General features: G+C 33.8%; 1 protein-coding gene across 4 annotated transcripts in view; it reads right to left on the reverse strand.

Annotated features, from left to right (window-relative positions):
* The window catches only part of LOC150094143 (paired amphipathic helix protein Sin3a-like), a 382,913-nt gene that overhangs the window by 36,350 nt on the left and 329,019 nt on the right, over nucleotides 1–17,544 (reverse strand). For all 4 annotated transcript variants that reach the window (XM_090411964.1, XM_090411965.1, XM_090411962.1 and 1 more), the window contains exon 20: nucleotides 1,259–1,434. In XM_090411964.1, coding sequence (XP_090268090.1) covers nucleotides 1,259–1,434 — 176 coding nt within the window. The remainder of the gene's footprint in view (nucleotides 1–1,258; nucleotides 1,435–17,544) is intronic.

Genomic DNA, 17,544 nt, shown 5'->3' on the forward strand with positions numbered 1-17,544 from the left:
TTGTATTTCAACGAAACTAGTTGTATCTTAACAATAAATTTGTCATTCTCGGTATAAAGTCATTTAATTTCCTTTTTTATATACAGTTCTACCGAGTAAATAATGAACATAGCATGCACATATATATATATATATATATATATATATGCATGCTATAAATCCAATTTGAGATTTATTCGCTCTTTAAAAAAATCCTTTATTATGCAAGAAAATTATTGTATCTTGTTCTTATAAAGATAGGTTGATTTTGCTATGATCTTTAGATTTAAAGAATGTTATTGTTTTTAGGCTCCTTTCTTTATAAACTGAATTTGCGAATTGAAACATTGTGCTTTTAATGAAAGAAATTTATTCATTTTTATTAGGAAAAGGTGTTTTTTAAAAATTCAAAAATACTATAGATTAGCATTCTGACCAACATATTAATTATTATTTTTTAATTAATGCTGGTATATCTCACAGCTAATTGCTGTCACCTCACTCTTCCTCCTATACATTAATGTATAAGAGGAAAAGTACAGGTAACTCACACTTCAAGATCTTCTTTAATCAATGTCTTAAAACATTGATCTCCTTGCCATTCTCAAGTGAGGATGAAGATAACTGTTGAATTTTAATGCCAGCAAAATGCAATCCTGTCTCATTTCCAGGAAGAAAGATCATGCCACCCTCTATCTCCCTCCCTCACTTTTGACAATATTCCTCTTGCCAACCATGATCAGTTTTCTCTCTTTTGGTCAACTCATATCTAATCTCTCTCTCTAGCATAAACACATCAGGGCCATAGCTTCTTCATCCTCAAAAAACTGGATATTCTTTTCCATTCCAAACGGTACTTTTTTCCTGCTCAACTCATGGCATTTCACAAAGCTTAAATCCACCCAACTTGAGAACATATAGAAGTAAGCAATTTGCTTAATTGGTGACCCCCCCCTCCCTCCCTCAATGACTGCCTTGAGTCACTTGCCCGTAGATGATCTGTTATGTCTTCCCTATGGGTATTTCAATGAGTACTTCTCTGAACTAGTCAGTCCATCCCTTGACTTTTCAGTATATGGGTGTTGACTGCTGTCAGTTGACACCCATACTCACTATAGAAAATTTATAGCAATAGTTTGTTATAATGAATCTAGTGAATTCCATGGTGAATTTTTTTAGAATAGTATTCTGCTTACTGGGCGTCAATCAAGCCTTTGCAGTAGTTTGTTAATTTTAGATGTTATACTTAGTGTTATAATGAATAAAAATTTAAACTAACCTTGCAAGGAAAACTGGTGTCTCCACCAAATGTTCTATAATATCATCACCTGAGAAGTCATCTCCTATAATATAGTTATCTAAATATGTTGACCATTTTTCTACTTCTGCTGGATCTTCAACCAGTTCTGGCTCTGAATCAAGTAATTCAATTGACATCTTTGTTTCCTTTTTATACTAGGAAAAATATGCAGGATGAAGTACTAAACACAATGTGCATATTAAAAGCAAATATTTATTTTCTGCTATAAATTTTTTTTATTTTATTTAACCGCCAAAGAATCAAGGGATTTGTGTACATATGATTTCATTTTTATCAGCATTATTCCTTTAAAATAAACACTAAACATTGCAAAATGATAATTAATTTTAATAATTTAATTTACAGTTAATACTCACCAGCAAACATTATAATAAATTCGCTCACTATACAACTATTGAAAAGTTTCAGCTCGAGTCTCATAAACCCAATGTTATGCTTAAGCGAATTCACTATCACAAACTATCCAGTATAACAAACTGTTCCCGTGGTCCCTATGAGTTTGTTATAACAAGAGTTGACTGTGGTTGAAATATCATTGATTTTTTCAAAATAAATTTTTATTGTTCCTAGACTGGCAAGTTTAAGAGAGCAGATTATAAACAGGAAACTATATAAACTATTAAATATTTTAAACTTTTCAGTATACATAATTATTTTCTGGAAAGAAAATTATTTTTGACTGTTTGAACCATATTTTAGCTGGTTTTCTTCAGGAGTGACCTCAACAATAGCAATCCAGTTACAAGTTCTAGATCAGTACAGTAATGATATGTGTTTAGTCAGCATACAACAAATAGTACTATAATTCCTAACTTATGTAGACTTAATAGAAAACAAAGTTTATACATAAACTATGCTTTGTATACGGATTTTTATTTTGAATGTACTTTTATACTTTAGCTCAATCAGTAATAACAATGCCTTTTTAGTTTGAAATATCTGGGTCTCCTACCTAAGATTTGAGGAACCTTTATAAGCAAAGTCCTTTATAAGGACTTTTAAAGTCCTAATAAAGGTCTATAAAAGTCCTTTATAAGGACTTTTAATTGAACTCTAATTTTTCTGTAACTTTAAGTCTAGTTAAAGGTACATTTTTTTCCTCTTTGAAGCTCGGGTTTTTCACTCCACAAACAAGGCAAACCAAGTTTCTGGGAAAGAACACACATACTTGACAGAATACTAAGCAGACTTGATTAACTATTCTGTCATAGCCAAAAATTAGTCAGAACACTAAATTAGCTGTGTACAAGACAGTGTTCAAACCAGTTTTAACTTATGGATCCGAGAGCTGGGTCAGAAGTAAAACACTGACCAAAGACTAGAGACTGCAGATATGAGAGTCCTGAGAAAGATTAGAGGGGTGAACAGATGGCATCAATGGCAATATCATAATAAAAACGAGGATATTAGGAAAGAACTTGACATTGTCAGCATTCAGGAATGCATTAGCAGAGCTAATCTCAGGTGGTATGGTCACTTAAACAGAATGGGCAAGTAAAGATTAGCAAAACAAGTGTTCTCTGCCAGGTTGGCAGGAAAACGACCCAGAGGAAGACCAAGATATAGGATTGATACGGTACAATGTGCCTTAGACAATAGAAATATAAGATCTGATAATGATAATATTGGAGTCTTGACAAGTAACAGACTGATTTGGAGGAAAATTGTAGATAGGAAGTTAGTAATGATGTAAATTTTTCAATGTAGTACTATCATATCCTGTACACCCCTTGAGGGTACATGTCAGGAATTTGATGATGATCATAGCCAAATTACATGGCTGTGATAAGTCAATGAATCATGATAATTAGAAGATGAGATTTTAGTTTCTACATGGACAGCACTGATAAACAGCAATCATATTAAATAAGTTTAAATTAAACACCACTATATTGGCTAATTCCTGCATTTAAAATAGCATTTCCATGTCATACAAACCACTCTCTCTCTCTCTCTTTCATAATATTCAGATGTCATGTGATGTTCAGGGTTTCTTAAAAATTATTTTAAAAACGATTTTGAATTCTAGGATGGAGTTTTGTTTCTGTAGCAACAGTGTTCTTATTTAGCTGTCATAAAGTTGTTTCTAAGCTACATTAATCTACCATTTGTCCAACCACATTAGGAAGGCAATTTGCCATTATTATTATTATTATTATTATTGTTCCAGGCAACTCCAAGGAATTTGACAGACTCATCGAGGGAGGCCCTAACATCATGTCAAGAACAACTATTCGACATTCACACAGTATCTATCATACCTTGCCTTGAACTCATTCATGGTCGTAGCACCCACAACAGACTCTGGAAGCTTATTCCACTCATTCACCACTCTCCAAGTAAAAAACCTAGCTCTAACACCTTTGTCAACCACGCTCTTGCCCAGCTTCCATGCATGGCCCCTAGTCCTCCCACCACCAGTCATATTTTCAAAAATATCTTCTGGATCAATCTTATAGAAACCCTTCAGTAATTTGAATGTCTCAATCATATCACCCCTCCTTCGCCTATCGTCCAATCTCTGCAACCCACAAATCTTCAACCTATTCTCATAAGGTTCATTCCACAGACCTGTTATCATCTTGGTCACTCGTCTCTGGATCCTTTCCACTTCCTCCCCATCACGAAGAAACCCTGGTGCCCATAACTGGGCACAGTAGTCCAGATGGGGTCTTATCAAGGCTCGATACAGAGGAATAACAACTTGTTTGTCTCTACATGTTAAAGTATTTTTCAGAAGCCAAGTGATTTGATGAGCTGATTTAGTCACTTTTGCAATGTGCCCCTAAACTTCAATTCCCTATCCCCCAACACTCCCAAATCCCTGGCCTCATCAATCTCCTGGAGTACGGTTCCACCAATGCGATATACTGCTGCTATTCTTTTCACCCCAAAGTGCATAACCTTACACTTTGTCACATTAAATTGACACCCATTTTTCCTATCCCAGTCCTCCAAACTATCCAAATCATCCTGTAAAATTTTGACATCCTGTGCACTCATAATTGCTCTACCCAACTTTGCATCATCAGCAAAACAAGTGAACACTTACTCTCAAATCCTTTCCTATATCATTGATGAACAAATTGAAAAGCAGTGGTCCAAGAACAGAGCCCTGCGACACACCACTAGTCACAAGCCGTCTTTTAGACTCCACTCCTGAATAAACCACTCTCTGGTATCTCTCCTTCAACCACCCTCCTATCCATCTCACCAACCCTATATCTATCCCCATCTGCTCCAGTTTACTGATTAGGGTTCCATGTGGTATCCTATCAAAGGCCTTGGCAAGGTCCAGTAGTATCACTGTAAACCCATTACCCCTATCCAGTTCAGCCGTCACTGTGTTATAAAACGTGAGCAAGTTACTGAGGCACGATCTACCCTTCACAAAACCATGTTGTCCCCCATACAATATCCCATTTTCATCTATCCAATCCTGTATTCTTTTCTTGACTAATTTCTCTAAGACCTTGACAATGATTGACATTCTGACAACTGAAGAGTCGGATAATTGAAGTACAACTATATGGTGCTATACCAGAAGTCATTTGACATGCAAGAGTTGGTTAATGGAAGAGTCATTATTTTGAAGGTCAGATAACTGGTAGATTACTGTAATTACAAATGAGAACGTAACTGTGCAAATACAAAAATGTGCTACACGTGTACACAGCTACCAGCTGCCATGCAGTTAGTTTGGTCAGTTTTGTATCGTGTGTGTGTGGAGTGGAGTGGAGTTGGGGGGGGAGTGTTACTAACAGTGAGGCCAATAGAAGGCTCTTGTAATTTACAATTATGGATGTGACAAATATATTTAGCTGAATAAATGAATACTGAATATAAGGTTTGCAATTTGGCCAAAGCACACCAAGCTAATTTTTACAAAAAAAAAGTTTTGAACAAAAAAATGCACTTGTTAATAGTGATTTTATAAAATATTGAAGAAACATTTAATAAACATTTGTGATATTACTTCACCTAACAACTGAAGGTGAAAATGCATCATAACTAAAATTTTACCTTCCCTAAATTTAGTAACACATCTTTAAATTTTACAAGGTGCGCTTATTAAAAAATACAAAGAATACACCATAAAAAATCAGAAAAGACCCATTGCAGTTATTTCCTTAAATAATACAAAACCAACGAAACCTAAAAAAAATGGACAATTGTAAACAAAATGGAAAAAAGGGTTTATCATGATTAGCTGGATAGAAATTCATTGACTGAGATTATGAACAGAAAATAAAATTTTTATGAATACTCTAAGAAAAGGACTGACCAATGTGAACTACAGGAGAACTACAACAAACTAACCAACTGTAAAAATATATTATATCTCATCGCAGTACTTTCTTTTATGTTTACTTATTGTTATGTTTTGTCCCTTGTCTATTCTCAATCCTTGGTAGTACTTCAAACTTATGGCCACTACCAATATGTTGCTCGAGTTTGCAAAACTCTGATAACAAAGACAATGCCTCGAGCTAGAGCCAATTTCTTTGTTAGATTACTAGTGCTCAATCTGATTAAAAATTTTGGAATTTATTTGTTTAAGCTGCGCCACCAAAATTTACAGGATAAGAGAATTTTCTTTATCCAAGATTAAAACACTCAGTATGGCACACAATCCTTATTTTTCTATCTTCCTATACTATAATCATATATGTTTCTCACTTTGCAGTCGTGACTATATCCAAATACATACACATAGGTTTTGTTTATGAACAGTGCATTGAATTTAGTGATCAGGCAAGTTATTGGTTTGACAAGAAAAGAATTTATTCATTACTAAGAAAAAGAGATATACAATTGTTATTCAATAAATTCAACTGAGTCTAGCGTATAAGTTCTATTAAGCAACTCGATATAATATATATGCTCCTGTTCCTTAACTAATCTTGAAATTTTCAGGGACCATGTGTCTAGAAACTCACCCCTTAAAAAAAACTTAGCTTATTTTAGATTATCATCACATAAAACTCAGGTTCAGGAATTATCTATTAACAACAGATTCTAGAATTTCACTCTATAACCTAGCTATGTTCTCTAGTACAGAGTATTTGATCTCATCTAACGGTATAGTACCTAAAGTCCTGCATTACTACATAAAGTACAATTCCAGTTAATTTTCATTCACCGTCACAAAGTTTACTAATTTTCTCCCTACTAGACATATGGAAAGTTCTTACTTGGTAGTGAAGTCAGGATCTCTCTGACTTTTACTTGAGAACATCTTTTGAATTCCTGTGGCTCTTAATTAAACATCAGTTTCTTCCTAGATGAGTTTCTTTTGCTGCTACGTTCCTCTGGCCTTTGTTTTTTGTATTTTTGTTTTTTTGTATTTGTGTATATAGGTCTGGGAATACGGTCATGATTCACTGCCTATGATCCTTGCGAAGCTCAGCTGCTGTTGTCCAACATCGTATTTTCTACATAATCTTGTCGGGTTATGTTGACTACATTGCCGCACGGAGTCCTAAATCTCACGTCGGAATTCTACTTGACCACATAATTGCACTCCGACACTCCACTCCCAACCTTACTGGAACTTCAATTCTCAGAAAACAACAAGAAAAAAAGCCCTCTTTCGGCATCGTAAACTTCTTTATATCCGGCTCCGATGACATTCCCACTCTTATGTCATCGTCCACTTGGCACCTCGATACTCTGCACCCGATACTGTTGCTTGTTGACAGGAAACCCCTACACAACATTTACCTTTGTGTTTGTATTAGCCTCAGGTCACGAATTAATCCTCTTATTTTGTCTGGAACTTTAGCTTGACCTTGGTATACTTATGCACAATTCACCGCATATACAATTTCTATTTTTCTCATACAAAACACTTGATAATACAATATTCAAAATTTAAATGAAAAGACATTAACGTTATTTCATTTACACTCAATTTCTCTTATTAACAGACAAGTATTTTAGCAGGATTTTTGATACTTGTTAAATCTGAACAATAGGTATTATATTACTAAAATTCCTTCTATTCAAATTTAACACAACCGAGAAATTATTATATCAAGGATATAAAGCACTGGTCAGGAAAAACTTCCATTCCAATTGTTAGGGATGTATAAGATGGGAAGAAACAGAACCCAATCAACCTGCAGAATGAAGATGGCACCTGAATGAATGAATGAATGCAAGAATACTTAACACTTCTATGGTTCTGATGCAGAGATATACAGTGGTATCTCGCTAATCCGAACCTCTTTAGTCCGAACCCTCCAGTAATCCGAACTGCGGTTTGAAAGAAAAATGTTTTATTTATTACGTATTATTATTTTGTGTACTATTATTTTTATTTAATAATTATTATTTTAACTATTATTATTTATTTTATTATTATTACAGTACAGTATTTTTTTCATACTGTCGATTGTGCAGTTGTAATGGAGGCCTATTTTCATTTATTGTGTGCTCACGTTTGCTTTTTTATACTGTACAGTACATACTGTATTGTCGGCATGAATCACAATATACACAAAAAAGAGGAAATTCAAAACGTGCATAATTTGGTTAAAAATATAAATCCAGATGTTGAAATTTCACAAATGGAATGGATTACAGGTAGAACTGAAAGTGAATTCGAAATCAAATCAGATGCTGAAATTATAAATATGACGCTACAGAATGAATTAGAAGACGATGATGATGAAGAACTCAAAAAAAAAAAAAAAAAAAAAGTAAAACATGAAGAGGCAGTTGACAGTTTTAATATGTGTATAGAATGTGCTAAGCAGAACGATACTCCATTCCACAAAATTTTGTTGCTAATGCAGCTCCGAGAAGAAGCATTTGAAAAAAGTTTAGCTTCCAAGAAGCAAAAGAAAATCAGTGACACTTTTTTTTACAAAGAAATAAAAAAACTTTTTTGTTATTTTGTGAAACTTTTTTTTGTGTTGTGTACAAGAAAGTGATATTTTTTATGCAAATTAAGTTGCATACTGAACTGCAATGTTATTAAATCAGAATCCTCAACAATACAGGTACATACAAATTAAATTTTTATTAAAATAAACTTGTGTACTGTATTATTTTTTTTGTTTTACATTACAGTACAGTAGCTTTTTTCTATCAGTTAATTTATTTACAGAATTAAATTGATGTACCATTAGAATCTGATTATTTTGTCTTAAACGCTAGTTATTGTTGTCTCTTGCGGGAAAATTCGCTAATCCAAACAAGCACAGTTTTTATTAGTTTGGATTAGCGAGATACCACTGTTACTGGATTTTTTATGTGTCTCATATATGAATGAATTTCTTTACCATGATAAATCAATCTAATAAGTGTTACAATAACAAAATTATTTATTGCATTTTATTCTTTTGTTTGTTTTTGTGTGTGTGTGTGTGTAGGTGTGTGTGTGTGTGTGTGTGTGTGTGTGTGTGTGTGTGGTAGTTTCCACAAAAGCTAGCAACTCCAGATATGTATTATCATTCAAGGTATGATTATTACTGTTTCAAAATAGGTATGTAAACTGTCATGTTAGTGGAAAATTAAAATCAGGAACTCAAACTTATATGGAAGTAATTTTAATACTCATAAATTTTTTGCATGAGTATCAAAGCATTTTTAGTATGTTATCAACAGAACACAAAATAAAATGCAATAAAATAATTAATTATTCTGATTATCTTATTTTTTATTTTCATTTATTTTTTTAATTAGAAATTTATTGTCCATCTACTGTATTACATACTCTTCAGTGGTGCTTCTAAAATTAATTATTTTATCGCATTTTATTTTGCATTCCATTGTTAACACTTGATACTTAAGCAAAAATTTTAAATCCATTAAAATTACTGTATTTTTCTCCTTATAAGAATGCACTTTTTTGTACCTAAACTTTATCTGAAAATTAGGATGCATCTTATAAACTGAAGTATTTTTTTATGTATGTGCAGTTATGATGTGTCATTTGCTTGTCAGTAACACGTGATCAATTTAAATGTTACACAGTCATTAACAGTCACACATTTAAACTAGTAATCGATACATCATTATAATAAATTTTTTTTTATAATCCATGGATTCTACAAAGCACAGACATAGCTATACGATTGTGTTTAAGTGTAGTGTGATTGAGTATGCAAAAAGTATAGCAGTAGGGCAGCAGAGTGGCATTTTGGGCATCTGCCTACAGAAAAAAATGGTACAAACTTGGAGGACACAAGAGCAGCAATTAATAGAAGTAAATTCTAAAAAACACAATCTCTGCAGAAAGCCTAATCAAAATGTCCAGAAATTGAAAATGAATTAAAAACTTGGATAATGGATCAAAGAAGATTGGCTTGCTGCGTATCTACAAAAATGATTATTCAACGAGCAAAATATCATCGATTTTACAGGATCTCCATCATGGTGCTTTAAATTATAAAGAGAAATGATTTATGCATGCATGAAAAAATGAAAATATCACAGAAAATAAACGGATAATACATGTATTAAAATTTAAAATAAAATAAAAAATTAATATTTACATGAAATATTCGAGGCATAATTTGTGCGTCTTATACTGTGAAGAATATTTTATTTCCAAAAATTCAACATGAAAAATGTGATGCATCCATTACAAAGATAAGTCTTATAAGGCAAAAAATACGATACTTCTACTTAAGTTTGAGGTTTGAGTTTTCATCCTAATCTACTAATGATTATTATCATTCTTTTTGTTTCACCCAGGGTGTCACTGTTTTATGTATGAGATAACTTGTAGATATTTATTGCACTTACATAAATTACAAGCAGTCTATTTATGGGACAAACACCACATCATGCTGTGTTTGCTCAACACAGGAATACAACACTGCAGGAAAAAACTCATCCATACCAATAGGAAAACTGGAGTCCAAGAGTACTCTCATGCTTTGAAGAAAAGTGATTTTAGTTTTAAGGAGAGAAATTGGGTAAGAAATCATCCTCCAAGGTTTGACTAGATTCAGATGGAGTTTTGGTGAGTCATGATGAGTTGCCTGTCCATTTTATGATAGAGAAAAATGGATATTAGACTAGGGTTCCCATTCATCCCGGGACAGTCCTGTTTTTTTATAAAAATGTACCGAGTTAATTCCAAAAGTCCCGCGTTTTTAAGTATCTTTCAGGAAAAAATGGATAAACGGATTTTATCTCATTTTTAGTACCAATTTTTATTACAATGTTGATAATAATAAATTTTATTTATTTATTATTTATAATATCATGAGTATTATAAATAATATAACTAATAATAACTAATAGTAGTAACTAATGGCGATGTTCTTTTTTTCCATGCTTCTGTTATATCTTACTTGATCAATACTTTGCGTGCTATAATTTTTATCGTTTTCTACCCCTATAATGCCAAAATGTAAGTGCAGTATTCATAATAATATTAGAAGAGAATTTCCTTTCATTAAAGGTGTAAATGAAAATGTGGAATGGACTTTATGTAACTGTAAATTTTGCATTTTGCATATTAGTCGGTCAGATGTAGTCAACCACGTGAAAATGAAAAAAACATAAAGCTGCTGTTCGAACTAACTAACTGCAGTATAAGTAATTTTTTAATTGTGAAAACCAAGAGTGAAAGGGAAAAAGTTATCACTGGCAGTGCAGGAAGCAACCTTTGCGTATCACACAGAAGTGCATAATCACAGCTTTAACTCCATGGACTGCACAACCATCATGAAAAAAATTTTCAACGATAAATTCATGTGTTTGCAAACAAAGTGCAAGGCAATAATAACCAATATTATTGCGCCATTAGCGACAAAGCAGACTGAAGAAGAGCTAAAAGAAGTTCATTTTATATCAGTACTAATCGATTCATCAAATCACTTTGACATGAAATTAGTGCCTCTAGTCATTAGATACTATCATCCAGAAAAAGGTGTGAAGGTGAATGTGTTGGAGTTAGTTAATTTGAGTGGTGAAACTTCAGAACTTTTATTTTTTTGTGTGTTGGAAGTGTTACAGAAGTTAGATCTCCTGAAAAAGGTTATTGATATATTATCAGATAATATAAATACAAACTTTGGTGGAAAGAAGAGAAAGGGAAAGAATAATCTGTACTTCAAAATACAAGAAAACATTGTGAACAATTTAATTGGAATTGGTTGCCCTGCACATGCGATACATAATGCTGTGCAGACTGCTTCAGGTTGCTTACCTATCGATCTTCAGTTAATAATTAACAAGATTTATCAACATTTCCACATATATTGTGTATGAGTTGAGGAACTTAAATCATTTTGTGAATTCACAAACACCAAGTATAAAACTGTTTTGGGTAGCAGCAAGACAAGATGGCTCTCTTTTGCCTGCAATCCAGAGGGTTATTGACATGTTCCCTTCAATGAAGTCATATTTTCTTTCTATTGACAAATGTCCTATCAGTCTCAAAAATTTCTTTGAAAATCCACTTTCAATTACACTCCTGCATTTCCTTGCCAACCAGTTAAAAACCTTTTATGATACCATTAAATGTATTGAAAAGTAAGATATAACAGTAATTGAAGTGAAAGATGAAACAAACAAACAAACTGGTGGAAAAGTTAAATTGTAGGAAGGAAGAAAAGTTTCTTACAACTACTGTGAGAAAACAGTTGCAAGAATTAGAAAAAGAAGGACACATAACAGTTGAAAAGTTTGAAAGCTATGCAGTAGATTTCTAATGCAGTAGAAAAAATATTGTGAAAGCAAATTTGAAGTGTGGAGTGAACAGAAGGATCAAAGTGTCAGTGATAAATGGTGTGAAATGTTTGCTCATTTTACAAATGCAGGGTATAAATTCTGGGAGTACTAAATGCCTAGTAAACAAAAACTTTACATAATGCACAGCATTATGTAAAGTTTTTGTAGCACTGCCAGGAACTAATGCAGCTGTTGAACGTGTTTTTTCATTAATAAATGCACTCTGGACAGATGAAAAAACAGACTTAAAATTGAGAGTAAAAGCTTTAATCATTGTAGAGACATATTTTAAGAATTTCTCTTGTGCTGAGTTCTATGATTAAATATCAAAAGAAAAAAAAAATTCTTGAACAGGTCCATAAATGTGATAAATATTTTTCTAATTAAACATGTTTGTGATTAATAATCCTTTAAATTAAAGTGCAACATATATAATAGTTTTATTTTTGATTTTCTTAATTTTTAACATCCTGTTTTTTTACAAAATGTCCCAGGTTTTTTAAGTAAAAATTTCAGAATGTCACAGATTTAGTAAAACATTATGGGAATCCTATATTAGACCACCTGCATCTCACCTCAACATTCTGCTGAAACACTTCACATATGCTTATTTATTTTGTATGGAATATCCCCTTTCTTCTCCCATCCCTTAGGAAGAGTTGAGCCCTCCTCATGAGGGATTAAGTATGTATTTTATGACTGTAGATCTGTGTGTTCATGGGGCCAGTTTGCCTGTTCTGAGGGACAAAAAAAAAACCCTCTACCTCCATATGGGACTGGCTAACTCACCTTTAGTCAAAAGAGACCAGATAAAGGTTCCTCATGTCATGGACGGGAATTGAACCCAGCTTTTTCCGACCAAAGGGCTTTGTCTATACCGACTAAGCTATAGAGGCATTAAGGAGGTTGATAAGCAAAAATATCAACATATGCATTGATATATGTTCTGTTGAAAAATAGTTGTTCATTGCCATCTTTCTATAGGGGGGTGGAGCCCATAGACTACCAAATGCATATACTTCTCAATCTATTATGCATTTTCTTCCTCCTTCCTTTAATACCATAGTCACTCTTCCTTACCACACACAGAAAAGTGTAGTTTTGTTACTACTTGTGTTTATTTATAGTCTTAATGGTACAATCGATGTAAAAAGTCGATGCTCTAACCATAAAGAAAAAACACTATCGTTATCTGATGCCTATACGATCAACAGTCAAAACATGCCAGCTCAGACATCAGCCGGATGCACAAGGTTTTTGCGATACCAATCGAGCGATTAGGGTTGGATTGAAAAGTGGGATACCGAAAGGAAACTGAAACTAACAGAACTACTATCAGTAGGAACATGGGAATGTACGGACACTTTGGATGTCAGGAAAACTAGAACTACTTCGCGAGGAAATGAAGAGATATCGGTGTGATATATTAGGACTGGCGGAGATGCGATAAACATCATCAGGAGAGATAGATGGATGTGAAGTCATATGGTCAGGGCATGACACGAAGCAGGAGTTGGCTTCCTTCTTAAGAAAAGAGATAGAGAGACACTGTTATGAGTCAATGAACGAATCATAGTAGCAAGATTTCATACAAAACCATTTACTATAACAAGCGTCTAGATATATGCACCCACATCTGATAGCACAGATGAGGATATTGACTTATTTTACAAAGATCTGACAGAGACAATAGAAACAATACCAAAGCAAGATGTACTAATTATTGAAAGAGATTGGAATACCAAAGTCAGAATAGATAATGATAGTTGGGAAAGTGTCATGGGAAAACATGGTTTTGGGGAAAGAAATGAACGAGATGAAAAAATGTTAGAATTTGTTGTGCAACACGAGATGATGATCTGTAACACAAGATTCCAACAAAAGGACTGTAGAAAATGGACGTGGTGATCAAATGATGGGAAAACCAAGAACATGATCGATATGATTATGATTAAAAGAAGATGGATAACATCCGTACAGCAGTGTCAAACTTTTCAAGGAGCAGATATAGACTCGGATGATAGTTTAATGATTGCAAACATCAAGTTGAAATTAAAAAGAAAATATAAACCCCATCATCAGAAACGAAGAGATACAGCAAGAATAAGTGAAGCAGAAATAGGAAGACAGTACAGAACAGTGTTAGAAGAGAAACTTAAACGTGTGGACAAAGAAAAAAAATTAGAATCTAAGAGTGAGAGGAGTAACGAAGGCGATAGAAGATGCAGTTGAAGAAACAGTACCAGAAGAAGAGAAGATCAAGAAGTGGATTAGACAAGAACCACTGAAGTTAGTAAAGGAGAAAAGAATGTCGAAGATAAGAAGGGATACATCAGAACAAAAGAGGAGCAATATAGAAGAAAGTGTAATGAGGTGAAAAAAGCAGTCAGAATGGATAATATGAAATGGTTAGAAGTCCAATGCAATAATATAGAACAACACTGGAGAGCATAAAACTAGGGAGATGTACAAAATGATTAGAACCATTAATAGAAGGTGGCAACCAAAACAGACTACAATTAAAAGAAAAGACTACAATTAAAGATGAAAAAGGCAAAGTATTGATGAGTAAAGATAAAATTATAAAGCGATAGACAAGATACTGTAGTGAGTTATATAAAGAAAAACTAGATTTAGATAGCATTGGAATCAATGCTATCTAAATTAGAAATCAATATTAGTGACATTATACAAGAAAGGAAATAAACTAGAATGTAAAAATTATAGAACAATTGCCTTGATAAGTCATCTTGGTATGATGATGATGATATTGACAGAAAGATTGAGAACACAATTGGAAGCATACCTTGCAGATGGGCAAGCAGGATTTAGGAAAGACAGAACTACAATTCAGCAGATTTTGACAATGCTGAGAAAGCTAGGAGAAAAAACAGAAACATAGAAAGTGATAGCAGAACTAGAATCCTATGGAATTGACAGAAAACTAATAGCTATATTAAATGTTAAAGATGCCAAGCAATTTTATAAGCTAGGTTTTTTAATCCTTTTTCCCAAGTAAGTAAACAGACAAGTCAAGTTTGTGCCTGCACGTAGTACAAGTCTGAGGCCTACTCGTTGCAAAGGTGACGTAAGCTCTGATCACTTTTTCTTGGTAGTTTCCCCTAATGCAAAGCGCATTCCCTTGCGGAGATGTATGATGCTATATAAAAGAAGAGTGATCGGATCTTACTCCACCTTTGCAACGAGTTGCCTCAGACTTGCACTACGTGCAGGTGCAAACTTGACTTACTTGTCTGTTTGCTTACTTGGGAAAAAGGATTAAAAAACCTAGCTTATAAAATTGCTTGGTATCTTTAACATAGTATATACCCAAGGTAAAAAACTTTCTACATCTTACTCTCATCCTGAGATTTATGTTTAATGAGGTTAAAGCACCTTGTGGCAACTTGTTTAGGCAAAATTTATAAGCTCTGTATTACTTTTAACCGTGGCATTTTTTAGGTCTGGCTTCCACTGACAAGACCTCAATAAAGGTCGAAACCGGTCTGGGTAGTGACCATTACCTTTAATGCACAGCATCATACATCTCCGCAAGGAATGTGCTTCGCATTGGGGAAAATTTCAAGAAAAGTGATCAGATCTTACTCCACCTTTTCAACAAGTTGCCTCAGACTTGCACTATGTGCAGGCGCAAGCTTGACTTACTTGTCTGTTTGCTTACTTGGGAAAAAGGATTAAAAACCTAGCTTATAAAATTGCTTGGTATCTTTAACATAGCAAAAACCCAAGGTAAAAAACTTTGTACATCTATATTAAAAGATGTTTATAAGAATGTAGTTGCAGCAGTTAGAATAGGTGATGATTTGGAGAAATGGTTTAAAACAAGCAGAGGTACTAGACAGGGGGGACCCAATATCAGCAAGCATTTTTATCGCACATTTACAAAGAGCAATAGATAAAATGAAGGAAGATGCAAAAGGAATATCAGTGCATGGGATGAGAATTAACAATCTGAGATTTACAGATGACATTGTTATTATTGAAAAAGGTGAAAGAGAACTACAAAAAACATTGAAACTGTTAAATGAGGAAATGAAAAGATTTGGAGTTGTTATGAACTTGGAAAAAACAAAGACAATGGCATTTGGTGAGAAGAACATGAAACAAAAGATACAAGTGGATGGAAGTGATATAGAAAATGTAGAACAATTCACATATTTGGAAGTAAAATGACATATGATTTGAATTGTAAAAAAGAAATAAATATCAGGCTTGCAAGGGGAAGAACAAATCTGAAGGCCATGGATAACATCTGGAAAAGTAAAGTGATCAGACTGCAAACAAAACTAAGAGGACTGCAAACATGCATCTTTAGGAGTGAACTGTATGGATCTGAAATATGGGTAATAAATAAGGAATCAAGAAAAGAATTTTGGCATTTTAAAGAACTTGTTACAGGAAGATTCTAAGAATAGAATGGGTACAGAAAGTCACAAACGAAGAGCTCTATCAGAAGATACAAAAAGGAGAATCTAATGCAGAAGATTATAAAACGGAAGCTGCAATTATCTGGACACATCTGCAGAATGAATGAGGAACAGAAGATAAAGACATGCATGTTTGGTATTATGGATGGTGTGAACAGAAGAGGTAGACAATACAGAGAATGGATAGATGACATAAAGGACTGATGTGGAATGGGTGTACAGAAACTGCGACGCTGTGCACTGGACAAAGAAAGGTAGAAGAAAATAGTGAAGGAGGCAATGGACAAAAACGGCCAGTGAGCCCATGGCTTGTGATGATGATGAACAGGTGCTATTATTAAGAGATCTCCAGGGAGTCAGGAACTCATCAAGGAATGCTTACTATTCCCACCAGCTGTCATACCTGTTCTTGAATTCATTCACATTACTTACACAACATCCAACGGCAATCCATTCCAGTCACACGCTACTTTGTGAGAGGAAAAATCTAGCCCTAACCCACTTCTTTAGAGCATTCATTCTCAACTTCCATGGATTCCCTCGTGTCCTTTCTCCACCCTCCATAAAATGAAATTCAATCTACTGAAATTCTGTATAACACTTTCAGAAGTTTGTAAGTCTCAATCACATCACCCCTCTTTCTCCTGTTTGCTAGTGTCAGCAGCTTAAAAATTCTCAATCTGTCTTCATAATCTGTATTCCACAATCCAGATATTATTTTTGACACTCTCCTTTGCACTATCTCCAACATATCAGAATCATCACGGAAAACAGAAGACCAGACCTATGCACAATAATCCAAGTGAGGCCTTATCAAGGCCTTGTAAAGAGGAAAATGACTTCTTTATCTTTACATGTCAAGGTTCATTTCAGCATCACCATTATTCTCTGAGTTGTATTTACAATTTTTGCTATATGACCATCCAACTTCCTGTTTAGTAAAGCTCCAAGATCCCTAGCCTCATCAGTTTCTTCAAGCATAATCCCACCAATATAATATGCCATGGGATATCTAATCACTCCAAAGTGTACGACTTTGCATTTATTAACATTGAACTGACATCCATTTTTCCATGCCCACAATTCCAGCCTATTCAAATC

This window comes from Typopeltis vanoorti, chromosome 22, assembly GCF_054136105.1.
Source record: "Typopeltis vanoorti isolate ZY-2024b chromosome 22, IOZ_Tvanoo_1.0, whole genome shotgun sequence".
Lineage (NCBI taxonomy): Eukaryota > Metazoa > Arthropoda > Arachnida > Uropygi > Thelyphonidae > Typopeltis > Typopeltis vanoorti.